General features: G+C 41.4%; 1 protein-coding gene across 1 annotated transcript; it reads right to left on the bottom strand.

The window, feature by feature from the left end:
- Positions 1–4,596: 4,596 nt before the first annotated feature.
- Positions 4,597–16,494, bottom strand: LOC148037418 (putative plastid-lipid-associated protein 2, chloroplastic). Its single transcript, XM_087676336.1, has 3 exons — positions 15,721–16,494; positions 15,444–15,639; positions 4,597–5,096 (listed from the first exon to the last, which is right to left on the bottom strand). The coding sequence occupies exons 1-3, from the start codon at positions 16,236–16,238 to the stop codon at positions 4,779–4,781; spliced, it is 1,032 nt and encodes a 343-aa protein (XP_087532462.1). The 5' UTR covers positions 16,239–16,494; the 3' UTR covers positions 4,597–4,778.
- Positions 16,495–17,111: the final 617 nt, after the last annotated feature.

Here is a 17,111-nt window from a genome sequence, read left to right as displayed (position 1 = left end):
AGGACACTAGCTAACACATTATTGAGAAGTGTAAAACTATTGGGTGTAAATTATATGAGAGTGATACTTATCTATATGAGAACGAATCACATTCACAATCACAAAATGAATATTGGAACTTAATATCCAAAAGTAAGTAATATATTTTCATACATCCTTACATGTGTGCACATATGTTTATTCATCATATGCTTCTACTAACAATTAATAAATGCATGTGTCTACAAATGTACACTTGCATGCATGTAACAAAAAACATTCATCTCGAGACTCTTGGAAGTTGGCTATATAGATACTCTCATATTCAAGTTCATGAATGAGAGCCAAAGAAGAATGAGGTCATAAGGGATTGAGTGACTAGAATTTGCAATCTCTACAAGAGAATGTCCATTCTTGAAAGGTCAAAAAAGCTCTCATGACATTATTTATGTGTGTGTGTGTGTGTGTGTGTGTGTGTGTGTGTGTGTGTGTGTGTGTGTGTGTGTGTGTGTGTGTGTGTGTGTGTGTGTGTGTGTGTGTGTGTGTGTGTGTGTGTGTGTGTGTGTGTGTGTGTGTGTGTGTGTGTGTGTGTGTGTGTGTGTGTGTGTGTGTGTGTGTGTGTGTGTGTGTGTGTGTGTGTGTGTGTGTGTGTGTGTGTGTGTGTGTGTGTGTGTGTGTGTGTGTGTGTGTGTGTGTGTGTGTGTGTGTGTGTGTGTGTGTGTGTGTGTGTGTACGCGCGCGCGTGCGTGTGTGCGTGTGTGTGTGCACGTGCGTGCGCACGCATCCAAATAATCAAGCTAATATGGACCATAGTGTTTTCCTTATCTAGAAGCCCCAAGCTCCTCTTGCACTCCAACTAGCCAAAGAAAACATTGCAAATTCTCTTTGACTAGGTGAGTATGGATCACAATAGAAAAAGCAACACTCTAAGTACAATACAACAATGCAAATTTACAATAAGATCCTCCCTAGGTTTGTCTTTTTCCCTAGCATAATGCAAAACTCAATGAGCATTCCAAAGATAATCAAATACATTACATTGACTTTCTTCACATACACATACTATACCAACAACTCATACAAATTTGTAAAAATACCTAAACACTTCCAAGATAAAGGGACACGAAAGGAGCAAGAAGATGCATACCTTGCAAGTGAGAGTGAGAGCCTACTAGAGCTTGAAAAGGAACTATCAAAGTTGGTAAAAAACTTAGTTAAGAGTGTTGGCATCCACCTTACTAGTGAAGGATAGTTGATTTTTGAAGGATCCCATCAATACTTCTAACAAAAACATATCCCTTATACACCACTTATAATGAGGGATTTGCCCAAGGACTAATATGATTAAATGCCATAGCAGTAGTGGTTGTACATGTGCTTATACAACCAATGGTGATCATTATTATTATCTTGGATCATATGGAAGTTGGTAGAATTAGTTGTTGCAATAGTGAGTGCTTTGTAGAAGGGAAACTATTGATAATTTTAGAGTTGTTATATTAGCAATGGTGGAACAAGGATGGAAGTGCTAAAGAAGATGCAAGAGATTATAACTGTGGTGATGAACCCCAACCTTGTTGAGCCCTAATAAATGTACCATATGTGTGCACACACACGGGTGCATCTAAGATGCCTCAAAATACACGTAGGAGAAAGCAACACACATCAAGTTCTTTGTTACAATCCACTTTGAGGTGCCACTAGCACAAATAAAAGAAAACCTAAATGCTTGAGTTGTGAAAGTTAGTAAATACATCATGACCTTAAAGTAACTTAATAATTAGGCTTTTTGAACTCTTGTATGTAAGATTTGCCACCGTAAATAACTACGCATTTGCCCTATTTCCTAGTTGCCTTCATCTTGGTGATTTCAACCAGTGACCTTTTGTGTTGTGCTAGAGTAAGATATATGTGCTCCACACTTTATTCCCTGGAGTTATTTTGAGTATTTTAATAGTTCAAATTCATCACTTGCATGGTGGTATGCCATGATGCCATGTAATCCAACTCTTGCTTTTTCAATTATAGTCTTATTTTGGCCTCTAGCTTGTATGATTCTTAACATGTTACATAGTCCTTATTACATATTCCTCTTTTTCATGCCACTTGTGGGGTAGGCCTCTTAGATATGCATGGATGCAAACTTTATTTATGATGTAGCTTCATTACTATGAAAAAGAACAATTATTTTCATACCTTGCTTATAGACCTTTGTTTCAATTTCCTTCCATAACTCCTCTACACTGTTGTAACTTCATCTTTAATTTTCCTATTAGTCGTAGCCACTCATTGCCAACTTTTCCTCTTCCTTAGAGAAGCATGTGTGGCCTTTAGATAGTGAATCTTTCAAGATCATATTCTCCAACTTGTAAACTTGTTGGCATAGGTAATCATGGGGTTGGCTCTCAAGTCAAATGGGCACCGCAACTAGGACCATGAAAATGTGTTGGGTACACTTGCATCTAGGGTTCAATCACTCACACGTCTCCTAGATAGGAGCACCATATCCATCTAAAAGCTGACCATGAAGGCATGCTAACTCCATCAATAAAGTTGTTAGTTTGTTTCTTGTTTTTAATCTAACATGTTTGCTTATTAGTTTCATAAGTCACTTCTTATTGAGCGCTTCTCTCACTTGATTAGGCTTCATTTCCCATTCTTTGTTTCCCTTTCTCAAGCACATGAAACTTTTTTCTTATATTGAACTACTTTGTCAACCAATTGCAACTCTCATAATGTAGACTAGCTCACTATATTGATATATAGATAGCATTTGTACAAAATTCCCTACTACCTACCTCCATCACTACCATGTCAACAATCTCCACACACCAAGACCTTCCAATTAATTTGGGCAGACTCATAGGAAACTATGATGCATTGAGCAGCCCAACTAGCAATGCTATAAAAATTTACTTGTCATTTTTCAATTTTGAGGAGGAAAAAATCAAATAACTGGGATGATATCCACACACCAAGATCTTCAAACAAATTGGAGCAAACTCATAACTATGGTAACTTGATCAACCTAACTTGTAATGCTTTAAAAAACTCAACATCTTGGCTCTTACTTTTGAGGGGATTAAATTAGACAATCAGGATTTCTATAGAATTTTGTGATACTTTGAAGATTTATCACTAAACCACCTAAAACTTGACCTTGATCAGGGCCACTCTATTAATAGCCATAAGTTTTGATTTGTCAATGGAAAAGTTCACTCTCAAAACTTGACCAAGAGGCTCAAGCCACTTGCGCATCTAACTAAGCCATGAAAATGGACTATTCTAATGTAGATCCAACCTGGTGATGCAAGATGTTAAGAGTACACTTTCAAAATTGGGCAAGAAATAATCAAGAATGATGCTCTCAATGATGAAGCTTTCCATGTCCAAGAAAAGTAACTTTAGGATCCCATAGTGATGGGTTTATGTAAAATGAAACACATTTTGACATTTCCTGTAATCATGGATTTTCATCTCAGGTGTACTGCAATATGAAGCTGCTCAATTGTGGGTACCCAACATTCTAACCTTCCACAAACCCACACCCCATCTGACAAGGCTGTCACTTGCAACATAAATATCTAAGTCAGTGAATGTTGCCAACCTTTGAATGTGCCCATTAAGGCACTCCCGAGGGAGCAGAGTGTAACTCTGTACACATGCATGGGCACGTGCACAAAACTCTGAATTGAAAGCCTCAAGTTTATTACCTTTCATTCAATGCAATAAAAGTATTAAGGATAAATATGCCAAGTGGATAAGTGTGGTGTTGTATATATAAATGGAACAAAGAATTTTTACAATTAAGAGCTTTATGTATCTTGTCCTGTCACAGGCTTGGAAATGATTTCCTTATAGATATGAGGGCTATCAAAATAACAAATAATAACTGTTTCTCATGCATCATTTCTCTGCGTTTGTTTTCCCCTGCTATCAGCCATTGGCATTTGTTGTTTAAGATCTCAAGTTTTCCACAACAACATCCCTTTTGCTAATTAATATTTTCTAAAATATTTGCAATGATTTTTTTCCCCTCCCTTCTCCATATCTTCCTCATGATCACCAGTAATTTGTCCAGCAAGAAGACTTTCTTTCTTGAAGAGATTGCTGTCAAGTATATCCTTCTGTATTGGACTACCATCATCTTGATGAAGAGGTGTTCATCACACTACATACAGGAACATTTGATAACCATCCTCCGAAGTGGTTACTAACATGAAACAAGGTTGATTTCTTTTGTTTTTTTAAAACTTAAAAATGCATTAAAGGGCATATCTGAAAGAATATTAACATCTACCACTTAACCAGAGGAACAGTGCCACGTAAGCATTTGAAGATAAAACCTTTGTTGATCTTAATAACTCTGGTTGAATATAAGGGCTACATGGTGGCCATGACCTGACTTGGGCATTAGATGCTAGAAGTATGAAAATGGGGATACATAAGAGTGCAGAAGTCTTGCTCTGTTTCCCAGAACTTTTACATGACAATAGCAATATTCGGCATCAGAATATTATGGCTACTTAAATGGTTTTTGAGTGAGAACATACACTTGAATATTCACAAGGCCAAATATAAGAAACAAAGCACATGCAGCAGAGTAAGAGGAGCACATGCAAAAACAGTCATGATATAACCACTTGCCTTGCTACCCACAAACAAATCCTTTCAAAAATAATTTCAAATAGCTACATAATATATCTGTGATAGCAAGGATGGATAAACTAAATCACTTTATAGTACAGAATGGAAGATAACCAAATAAGCAGTAGCAATCTGCACAACTTCAGCTTCAATCAGTCCTCGTTTAACAGGGGACTTCCCTCCTTGATAAGCACAAAGATACTTCCCCCATCTCCACGGGAGATTCTAAGGTCCTGATCAAGGTAGGTGGTGAGAAGCCAGGACTGGGCCTTGTCTGTGCGGATGGGAAACTTAATGGGAGGTTGACCAGAGATTCGACGAGCTACTTGAGAAGCTGTGTCCTGCAGTGACCGCAGAAGTCCCTGGACAGGTGTAAGATCAATTTTTTGACCCAAGAACTCCATGTTCTCCGGAATTTCAACTGAATCTGTCAGCTGCGGTGTCCCAATAACTCCTTCCTCAAACTTGATCTACAATCCAACAGCAAAACAGAATGAGTTATAGAATGCATATCCATTGAACTGCATAAGCATGAAATTGCAAAGTTCACAAACTGCTCTGACTCTTAAGTATCTACAACTTCTGTATTATGTAACCAATATTTTCAAATGATCCACACTATTGTACTTCGTTTTTGGCAGATCTGATTGATAGTAGTTAGTTTAAGGGTTTGAAGTTAGAGCAATGCTCTACGCTACTGATCAGTTGCTTGGTCCAAATCATCCTTAACACTCGCCCTTAGACTTCATCACTATTATCCCTCCCAACTCGATTCCCTACAGGTGGAAAGAGACATACAAACTGGAAGAAAACATGCACATACCCAGTGAGGTCTCAGAAGTTGCCTCTGATAATACAAACAAAGGCCAAATTGCAGGCAGCTCATCTGAGGTTGCAGCAACTAGCAATTTTCTAGCACCAACTGAATGGTTAGTGAACTTAGGTATCAAAAGCCCGTGAAGCTAGAGTGCTGGATATTCAAGTGAATTGAAATGCCCACACAGATCCAACCTGTGAGCATAACATGACACAAGCCACACAAGTACACAAAACACATACCAGAGCCAACAACATAGTCTGCCTGCCAAAAGTTATGGTTGGCCCAGCTCAGGGGCTATGTGTGAGAGTACGCAATGGAAGTAGGAACACAACATGGAGAGAAAAGCAGACAGAAGATGAAGATAAGAATGCACACTGATCTGAAACTGATAAAAGACTGCTCACAATCAGACCCTGCACACTGCAATGATGCTTCGGTGCAAGCACCGGACTGAGGCAGGAAGATGACGATGATGCAAGCAAAGAGAGGATGATTGAGACAATGGAATAACTGGCTGTGGAGGGAGGAAATAGGGCAAGTACCACATCATTCCGTACAGTTTCCTTTCTTCATTCCCATTTTTGGTGTCAGCTTCCAGTCCAAAAAAGGCTTTCTAGGGCATTCCGAGAGAGTAGGAGCATGGCTCAAGAGACTTCAGTGGGCAAGACTCGAGACAGGTTGTGCCTATATATATATATATATATACACACACGGTACATCCCCCATTTTCAGCATCTCTCACCACACACTCCTTTGCATGAGACCTCTCCTTCCACCATCTCCATCTGCTGTGCTGCCACATGTCAATCGTCTCCTTCCCAGATCTGTGTTTATGGTAGTAGTGGCTTCCTCAGTTGGCAACATCCCTCCACAGTGGGTGACAGCACTTCTCCTAACATTGGCTTCTGACAACTGGTGACAGCTCCTCCTCCTCCTCTAGGTAGCTTTATCAGTTTGTGTTTGGCTCTTTGGCCAGCTCCTCCATCACCTGGCAACACACTACCAGCCCCCGCACCCTGTGTTTGGTAGTCAAGAGGCTTCACCCATTTGCGTTTGCTGCATCTGGGATTTCCTTCACTACTGGTGACCTCCTCCACCACACATCAACATTAGAGGCTGCTACATTTGGGTTTTTAGCTTCTAACTCCTCCTCCACCTCCAACGTCACTCTCCAACAGCTAGCATCAATCTTCAGGCCTATGTTTGCAAACTCAAAGGCTCCATTGGCAGTCTCCCACTCCTCAAGGGCATCCTTCGTGCTACGACACCCTTGTATCAAATTCACTTCATTATTTCATTCATTCATCTAAGTTTCTTTTCTTGTCTCCTCTCGGGTGTTTGTCGTACACATGCTATGTTTCTCCCTACCAACCCTAGTCTCTCTCTATGGTTGCTCAATCATTTCTTGACATGGTATTAGAGCCATAGGCGCTCATTGAGCAGTGAAGATCCTCTGCATCAGTGAAGGCAAAGACAAGTTGCAAGTTCCACATCCACATTTGATTTCCTTACCGTTTCTGTTGCGTCACTAGGAAATATCCTTCTCCCTCCCACCTCCCTTTTACAAGTTGGCACTACAGTATCATGGCATCTCCCTTGCCAGATTGCCCATCTCCTTGGTGCTCCTACTGCAACAAGAACCGTCGACACTTGTCAACATCAACCTTTGCTCCCTACCCCACCGGAGTGTATGCATCTTCCACTAGGCACTCCTTGTGCTACCTCAGCTTTGTGGGCTAAGTCCTCACGAGCAGCCGAAGGCTTTCAAACCTCACAAGGCAATAAGTCCTCTTGGAGACCACTTCATTGTGCACCGGTTTCCCCTACCTATTTTCAAGTCCAATGGCTTCCACAACCCAACTCTCCTCCACTATCCATCCATTGAAAGCCCCCAATTGTTCCCCACCCTTAGCTCACTCTAAGCCTCCTCCTACCCCCCTCTCTTTTCCTTAGGTTCAAGAAGACACCTCTAGGTACTCTTCAGCTTTTGCTTCTACCAAGCCCCAAATACCTTCTTCGGCACGACCGATGGTTCTTCCTTTGTCATCAGACACCTTGGAGTGCATAATCCATGAGTTGGGGTCCCTCTCTCTCTCAAAGGGGGCTCTAGAGGGGGATCTTTTTCCTTTGCCCTTAGAGGGGGCATCTCCTTTTTCTTCTGCTTCAGAGGGGGCTCCTACACCTCCAATTTCAGACAGGGATCCTACTATTCTCGAAGTTCCTCACCCACCATCCTTTACTTTCAAGAAGTGGCTTTCTTTTAGGCAATCCTTTCCTCTACTCCTACCCAATCTTTAGAGGATATATCTTCAATCAAGGCCCTTGGATTTTCAGCCGCAACTTTGTAACTAGGCCTTTGTATTCCTTCCAACATGGTGTAACAAAGCTAGTGGCTTCTCACTCGAGGTTGTGTTTCAGGTTCTACTACTCATCTAGTCTCCTAGCTATCTTCGAAGTCTCCTTTTAGGTGGCATTCTCAAATTGCAAGGTGGATCTTCTTCTCCCTCTCTCCTCGTTTGTACTCCTTTTTGGGTCTAAGAGGGAGCGTTGAGAAACCACATCATTCTATACAACTTCCCTTCTTCACTCCCATTTTTGGTTTCAATTTCTGCCCCCAAAAAAGACTTTCTAGGGCCTTCGGAAGAGTCGGAGCCCTGCTCAAGAGACTTTAGTGGGCGAGACTTGAGGCAAATCATGCCTACACACACACACACATTCCCCATTTTCAGCATCTCTCACCACACTCACTTCTTTTCATGAGACCTCTCTCCTCTCCTTCCACCATCTCCATCTATTATACTGCCAAGCGTCAATCATCTCCTTCCCAGATCTACCTTTATGGTAGTAGTGGCTTCCTCCCCAGTTGGCGCCATCCCTCCACAGTGGGTAACAACACTTCTCCTAGCATTTGCTTCTAACATCTAGCGACAGCAGCTCCTCTAGGAGGCCTCATCAATTTGTGTTTGGCTGTCTAGTCAGCTCCTTCATCACCTAGCGACAAATTACCAACCTTGCACCCTGTGTTTGGCAATTAAGAGCCTTCACCCATTTGCATTTGTTGCATCTAAGATCTACTTTGCTGCTAGAGACCTCCTCCTCCACCAAACATCAGCATCAAAGGCTGCTACATTTGTGTTTTCAGCTTCTAACTCCACCTCCAACATCACTCTCTAGCAACTTGCACTAGTCTTCAAGCCTGCATTTACAGAATCAAAGGCTCCTTCGACAATCTCCCTCTACTCCAGGGCATCCTTCGTGCTATGGCACCCTTGTATCACATTCACTTCATTATTTCATTCATTCATCTAGTTTCTCTTCTTTTCCCCCCTAAGTGTTTGCCATACACACACTGTGTTTCTCCCTGCAAACCCTACTGTCTCTTTGGTTGCCCAGCCATTTCCTAACACCTCATTCTTTACTTCTCCACAATTTCTCTCAAATGGCATCTCCATGTTGCTCTACTGGCAATAAGCCTAAGGGATCTGACTATCTCACCTAAAGCGTTGATGAAAGCGAAAAAATCAAATCGAGAAAAATATGAGGAAGCCATACTTGCTTGGGAGACAAATGATGCTTATGCCTGCTAGGCTCTTCTTCGATGCATCTCCAAAAATGTTATTTCAATGATTACCTTCTATAGATTGGATTCAAAAGTGTAGGAGAGGTTGCAACTTATTTCTTTACTTCTCTACATCTTCTCTCAAATGGCATCCCCATGTCGCTCTATTGGCAATAAGGCTAAGGGATCTCCAAAGATGTTATTTCAATGATTACCTTCTGTAGATTGGATTCAAAAGTGTAGGAGAAGTTGCAACTTATTTCTTTACTTCTCTACATCTTCTCTCAAATGGCATCTCCACGTCGCTCTATAGCAATAAGGCTAAGGGATCTAACTATCTCACCTAAAGTATTGATGAAAGCTTGATTTGTGCAAACACGCCTATGGTCTATTATATCAACAACCATCTTGTGTCCTCGGATGCCATCCCCTATTTCAAAAAAATCAAATCGAGAAGACTATGAGGAAGTAATACTTGGGAGACAAATGATGCTTATGCCTGCTTGGCTCTTTCCCAATGCATCTCCAAAGATGTTATTTCAACGATTACTTTCTATAGGTTGGATTCAAAAGTGTAGAAGAAGTTGCAACTTATGTATGAAGCCATGTTGACAATGCGAGTTGTGACCCTCTATGGCCAATTGCAAGCTATTCAGCATGAGCTGACTGATATGGTTCAACCGTTCCTTGTTTGGATGACAAAAATACAAGACCATCTTTGTCATACATTCAAGTAGCACAGATATAGAACCAAGTTCATCACATGCAATCCGCGCTTCTAGATGCACATATTGTGGGGACTGCACTCTGCATGCTTCCTTCCAAGTTCGATGGTGTTGTCAATGCCTTACAAACCCAAGCATCGGCAACACCTATTTTCCTTGAGCATATGTCCTCTATGCTAATTGTGTACAAACCTTGATTTATAAGGGAGACTACCGTCATCTTGATATGGTGGTACGAAAGCTTCCAAGAGGTGTGACAAGCAAAAGACGGCATAGTGTTATCACTGTGGTAAGAAGGGGCATCTTCACAAGGAATGCAAGGTACTAGCAACAATCTACCTATCATGCTTGCCAACTAGACATGCAATGGCTGCCATGTAATTGTATGTCATGTGGTACCCAATCGCGATGTTGCCTAATGCAAACTGCCACATCGGTCCTAGTGCCACATCAACATCTACCCCCACTAAAATGAGGGCAATGCTCCCTGCAACTCTCATTCACAAATATGTGCGCAACCTCCACCACATCCACATGGGACTTGCATAGAATTAAACCTCACCAGCATACCAAAGCAATCCACCATTACTAAGATGGCATCATTTTGAAATCTTTCTTTGAAAGGCCAATCTCAAATCCATCAAGATCTCGCCTTGAAGCAAGGCTAGAATTTGTAGCGGTTGTAGCTAGCTAGCTACCATTTTGAAGCTCAACATATCTAGCATCCTATCACATACTAGTGGTCATCTTACTTCATCTAAAGGCCAGAAGTAATCTCATGGTGGCTTCTCAAGAATAGAAACTTTACCACAATGCCTCACAACCAAGGTATCACATGCCTTCTAAAGTGTTGTTTGCCTATAACGTGGACTACCAATAATTTAACTAATTCCTTTCTCTAGATAATCAATAACATGTTCTTTGTCCAACTAAGTGACAAGATCAGTAAACTTGAAGCTCTTCAATATGCTTAAGTCAATATCCATTGGCTTTCATGGTTGCCTTTATTTCATTGACAAACAATGCAACAAAGAAACAATCTTACACAATTGAAAAGAACCAATCTTAAAGAGTCTTATAATATTGATGGACATTTCCCCTAAATAGTTTGCTTTATATATGGTGGTTGTGTGTGTGTGTGTGTGTGTGTGTGCGCGCGCGCGTGTGTGAGCACGTGCGCATGTGTGTGTCTGTGAGACAGACAATCCTAAACAATTGAAAGATCCATAGTAAGTGTAAGGAAGTGCCAAGGCAAAAGAGGGAAGTGCTATGGCATGATACAATGGAGTCTCAAGCATGTGTCTAGAGGACTAGAGCAAAGATGAGCGGGGAGGTCTATTGGAGACTTCGGGAACAACTCCAAGAGTGTGTCATACACAAGATGGATCCCAAACACAGCAATCATTATCATTCAATGCCAAGGATGAATAGGACGAATATGATGATTCCTGAGCTGAAAGCATTCAAAAGGAATGTCAAAGACAATAGGCCATCAATGTCGCATGAGAGTGACTACACACACAACCAACCATAGTGAGTCTAACATTAGCTACCGAGAATGGACAACATCATGGAGCTATCCTAGGGTTTTTTTATAAAGAGCAGGGTGTAGCAACATTGTCACTAAAACAAAACAAGCCAAGAAACAATGCCACAATAGCAACAATATGTGTCACCCAACAGATGGAGATGTCACTTGCTACATACCATTGTCACCAACAACAAGGTAAGTCATCTATGATGCAATCTTTAGAGAAAGGTAATAGACAACAAGGCAATGACCATGGCCGAAATGACAACTGAAGGGTAGCCAATGACAACAATGGGTAGGATGGTTGCACAATCAAGAAAATGGTAAAAAGCAAAAGGGATGAGAGGCAACACCCACAACATGTCCTTGCATAGGAGACTTTTGAGCATTTGTCCTACCAAATTATTTTTTAAAAAAAATCGCTTTACTAATGTCACACATACAATATGTTTAATTTCAATTTATTGCATTTCCAAAGCAAAACAAATATAGTAATCAAGAGGTGAAATAGACTAGTTGTGGTTCAAACAGAGCTAACACCAAAGAAGAAGAGAAAAGCTTCATGTTAATTGAAGCTACTCACATAAGTCAAATGGCTAGTGGATAGCAAGTATGCTTCAATCTACTCCCTAACAAGCATATGGTGGAAGTGAAATTTACCATGGTTCAAACAAAACCTTGGTCAACATAGATAGGGCTCGTGGAATTATATGTTCAATTGCAAGTGTGTATCTACAACAAAGGTCATTGACCTTTCCAACAAAGAGTTCACTTTGCTTGCATCCTAAAAGATCTCACCATCAAATGAGGGAATCTAATTAGAAAATCAAAATCAAACAATCATATCTATCATCTTGGTAAAAACCTCTATCACCAACAATCAGCTCCTCTAATGACCCGCATCTTGATGGGCACTACATGATTGCCTTTTTTTCCCCCTATGATTGTCCACATGGCAACTACATCAAGTTAGTACTCTCTCCACACATCATGAGTTTTTACTCCATATTCCACACAAGGAATTTCTTATTTTGGAAGTTACAAGGAGTTTCTTGTTTTGGAAGGTATAAAACATAAGAAGAGTCCATTTACCTTCAATTTCAGCCACTCCTCAAACACTAGAGGTGTCCACTTTGGTTCGTCCCCCACATTCATAACTTTAGGCTGCCCTCTTGTAAATGGAGCCAAATTCTAAAGCATGGCCCATAACAGTCTACTTTGTATTTGGGCCACTCCTCAAAAACTACAAGAGTCCACTTTTGTTTATACTATGGCCACAATTCATAATTTTAGGCTACACATGCTGAAATTGGTCCTACCCCTTTTATTTTTACGTTTAGTACTACTCATTATACATTTGGCCTACGCAAGGCTTGGCTGCCTGCCATCACATCTACCCAACCATTAACAGATGTTTCTTTATCTTCAACTCCCAAATCCAATATTTTGATTTTTAAAGCTTTTCAATACATGTTTAGCTTGAATCTTCCAATTCTCTATTAGAAGATATGTCAATTCATGGCTAAGTCTGAGCTTGTCAATGGGCCAGGGCACATGTTGTTTCCAAGACTATTTAGACATTTCATGATGGCTATTTTGGTATTTATTGCTGACCAACCAATATTAAATGCTGGCCAATCTAACATCACTTATGGCAATATTTTTGCCTATTTATTCAGGCACTCCTCCACCATAGTTATTATCGTGCATTATCTAGCATTCATCATCTAACAGGTTTTGGTGGGGGGAGAGAAGCAAGTGCCAGTGCCTTCACAGCCAGTGACTCACATTGGTTCTACACTATCTCATATCTTGGAATATGGATTCCATTTCCCAAGTATCTCTTCTGAGTTCTTTGTGCACTTTTCTATTGCAATGCTTCTCTTTCTTTTTCCTTTGTCTTTCAAGCTCAACAGTCTATTACAACAGTTTTCCATGCTTCCATCACCACATCCACTTCTGACATGGTATCCCATTGCAGGATCATTGTTCCTGCTGTTGTTTTACACTGTTTCAAGTATGAGTTTTGACATTTCATCTACTATTTGGACCTATTCTAATTGCTGTGTGACTGGTTTGCAGACTGTACAACCCTCTTTTGATCATTTTCAGTTTGTTTCCTTAGCGTTTTACAAATTGCCATTTACGTTTCCTGTTTTTTGGGGCTGTTTCAAGACTATAAAGAGCTCATGCAATCCTTGTGATTCTATATTTTTGGTATACATATCTTGTCATTCTTCATCTTCTCTATATCTCAATCCTCATGGCTCCAATTGCTTCTCCTCCTAATGATGTTCCAAGCTCAGAGAGAATTGAACTAAGATGGAAGAAGAAGTCTCTTGCTATCATTGTGGCAAGAAGGGACACGTCCAAAAGGATTGCAAGACATTACCAGCTTTATGGCAAAAGCAATAGCGGATAGTGACGAAGAGTGACAACTCTCTTGACAAATCTTCCTCATCTCCAAGTCTAGGTTTGGGCTCCACCTTCACGGAACATGTAATGGCTGCAAGGGCCTCCCCTCCAAGTTGGTAGTACAGATGCGGTCATCCCTCGCAACTCTCCATTGCTAGAGAGAGAGTGTGAGAAGTTCGCGAGATGGGGTCGTAGAGCCTGATCTATATAGATATACAGGTTCCCAAGAGGGGTTTCCCTTTGACACATCAACCGAAGTCTAGTAAGTTCAAATCCTAGAGCTAGGATTGACATCTAGGTTCATGATTAGTTGGTCCTTTGACAGAGAGTGGACTTGGCTCCTAGTCTAAGCTCACATGAGGGAACACTTTAGCAGTCTGACCAAAGGCGAGAAATCCAATATCAAATATGTTCAAAGGCATTTTTGGCAAGATGGTCTTATATACTACAGCGAGACACTCAAGACAAATATTGAGAGCTACCTTGATTCTTCCCTATTTTCAAGAATAAATACCATCGGCGTCAACATTTGGTTCTCTCCAAGGCACCTTGGTGGTGCCCTGTACACCCACTAGTTCGGTATCCATGGTTCTACTCTCATGATCCTTGTTGTATGTACTATGATGGCACATTATCATTGCATATTATATTGTGTCAAATCACCCATGATCGTAGAGAGTGTTTGCAAATATGTCAATTCATGGTTGAGTCTGTGCATGTGAGTGGGCTAGAGCACCAAGATATTTCCTAGCTTATTTAGGCATTTTATCTAGCATTTTATTGTGAATATTTTAGCATTTATTGCTGGCTGGCCAGCATTAAATGCTAGCCGACCTAACATCATTCATGGCATTATTTTTGCCTATTTATTCAAGCACTCCTCCACCACAATTATCATCATGCATCATCTATCATTCATCATCTAATAGGTTCTAGGGGAGGGAGAGGAACAAGTGTCAATGCCTTCAAAGTCGTTGACTCACATTGGTTCTGTATTGTCTCATATCTTGATATATGGATTACATTTCCCAAGTATCTCTTTGCTTTTGAGTCTTTTGTGCAATGTTCTTTTCCCTCGACGTGTTTCTCTTTCTCTTTCCTTTGTCGTCTGTGTTCAACGATCTATCGCAACAATTTTCCACACTTCCATCACTGCATCCACTTTTAAAACTCTAGCACAATCCCACACAAAAGGTTCCTTCTAAGTTATCCATACACAGCAAGACACTAAATGGGACACATTCACAACCTTTAGCACACACTTCACTTGCAAGCACAAGTGACAAGTGCTTTGGGCTTATCTCGAGCAACAACAAGGCCCATAATTTTCCCATCAGAAGATCAAATGCTCGGTGATCTTGGCAGGTTGGCAATACTTCCTTCAGATACTGCCCATCAATCCTCCTTCAGCAAGACTTTTTTCAAGAGGCAGCTTATCCCACTCAATGGTCATGTTTCTGGGTGATTTGCATTCGAGTTCTATCATTATCCAAATGCTATGTGGGACATCTACCTATTTATTAAAACTACTACTTAAAACTGTTCATAGATGTTCTCAAATAGCTACAACATTGAGCTAGAAAGACAGTCTGATCCTATCAGCCACCATCCAGTAAGATTTCAAGTCAACAGTTCCTTCCATGCATTTGATGCCAACAAAAACCAACAAGCAGTCAAGCTTACTTTCCTGGAACAATCAAGTTCAAGCTTACAAAACCTGGCCTAAGCATGATGTGTTTGAAAGAACTATATCATTCTACCACTCACCTGAACTCTCTTTGGGCTCCTAACTTCAAAAGAGGCACTTGTGCTGAAGGAGGTAGTCGCAAGGGGGCCAGTGAAAGTCACTGAATTCTCCACCGTAAGAGCATTTGAATCTATGTATTGTGAAATCTCTCCAACTTTCACTAGAGGTAATGTGCCAGCTGCTAATAGGGGGAAAAGCTCTGAAAATGAGGTGTAGCTGCAACAAAATAACAGGTCAATAGACAACGTGACAGAGATCAGGGCGAGTAACAAAAATGGCTGGGTCAAGAAGACTCACGCAAGAACCCATTTGCCATTGAGCAGAGGAAGAGCTTCCATTGGTGCCGGGGTAGGATTTTTGGCCTCCAACTGTGTGATTAGCTCGACAATGTCGGCCCTAACCTCGCTGCTTGCCTTGAGACCACGATCTGTATCAATGAGGCTATCCACCAATGCCTTCTTCAGTTCTGCAACATCGCTGTCTGCATCCTCAGCTGTGGCAGTGGTGGTGGCCACAGAGGGGTCCGTTTTCACACTGTCGTCCAAGGGCTCAGGCCGTCCTGCGGGCTCTTCACCCCACTCATCGTCGCTGGTGACGGCCGAGGCACGCTGCAGTCTGAGAGGCCTGGTGCTGTGGTGGTGGTTGATGCCGTACAGCGAGAAGCGGACGGACGCAGCGCTGCTGCCGCCGCCGCCGCTGCCGCTGCTGGAAACGGGGAACGGTGCAGACGATGGAAGGGCGGAATGGGAGGTGCAGGACGGAGGAGGGCATCTGGAAGTGGGCAAGGCGGAGGAGAGCGAAGCCAAGGCAGCCATGGCTGTTGCGGATGATGCTGGGGCTTGTTCGTGGGGACAAGGACAGGAAGGGCAAGGTCGGTAGAATGCTCAACGAACCCAGATGGATCGTCACCGGTGGCGTGTTTGCATTGTTCAGTTGTAGCCACGTCGAAGCCCTTCTAAATATCAGAAACTTCTGTAGCCTTCCTGCCCTGGATCATACCTTTCATGCCTCATATCAAACTGTGGCTGGGAATGGGGCTGGGATACCTTTTGGACTCTATTGGCTCCCAAGGGCCCTCTCCCAAAGTTTCACAAGGCCTTGCACAGTTTTCAGGCTTGTGAAGCTCATGAGGGCGCATATCGCCACTCATCCACTAGAACACATTAAAAAGGGCAATCGATGCACTTCGCATGCAATGTAATGTTATGTGAAACCCCAACAATCTCAAGAAGTCAATAAGCCATACTTTTATAAGGGCCAATTGATCCTCTATTTCCATTTTAAAAGATCACACATTCCACAAAACTCATGATGTATCTTTGTTAGTTCAATCATACTAGTTAGATAGATGTATATGCCTATTCAACATGATAGTTAAACGTGTGTGTGTGTGTGTGTGTGTAGTAGCTAGTCATTTGTCATTGTGACTTCTCAATCTCATCATGCTATTTTTAGCTATTGCTACTTTTGGCATCTACTATTTTCTAAAAATGTCCATTTTTTCTAGTTTTTTGGTTTGATCTTCCTAGACACTTATGTCTCATCCTTTCATCTTAGATTTGACTTCCAAATTCTTTTTTATCTTCCTAGACACTTATATCTCGTCCTTTCATCTTATATTTGAATTTTTTGACTTCTTTTTACTTCAAATTTTGATCTTTGACCCTTTATTGTTACGTTACTTGGAT

The sequence above is a fragment of the Lygodium microphyllum genome, chromosome 4, assembly GCF_053477565.2.
Source record: "Lygodium microphyllum isolate KBCC chromosome 4, Lygodium_microphyllum_v1.1.10, whole genome shotgun sequence".
In the NCBI taxonomy this organism is placed as follows: domain Eukaryota; kingdom Viridiplantae; phylum Streptophyta; class Polypodiopsida; order Schizaeales; family Lygodiaceae; genus Lygodium; species Lygodium microphyllum.
This window is presented reverse-complemented; position numbering and strand designations above follow the sequence as displayed.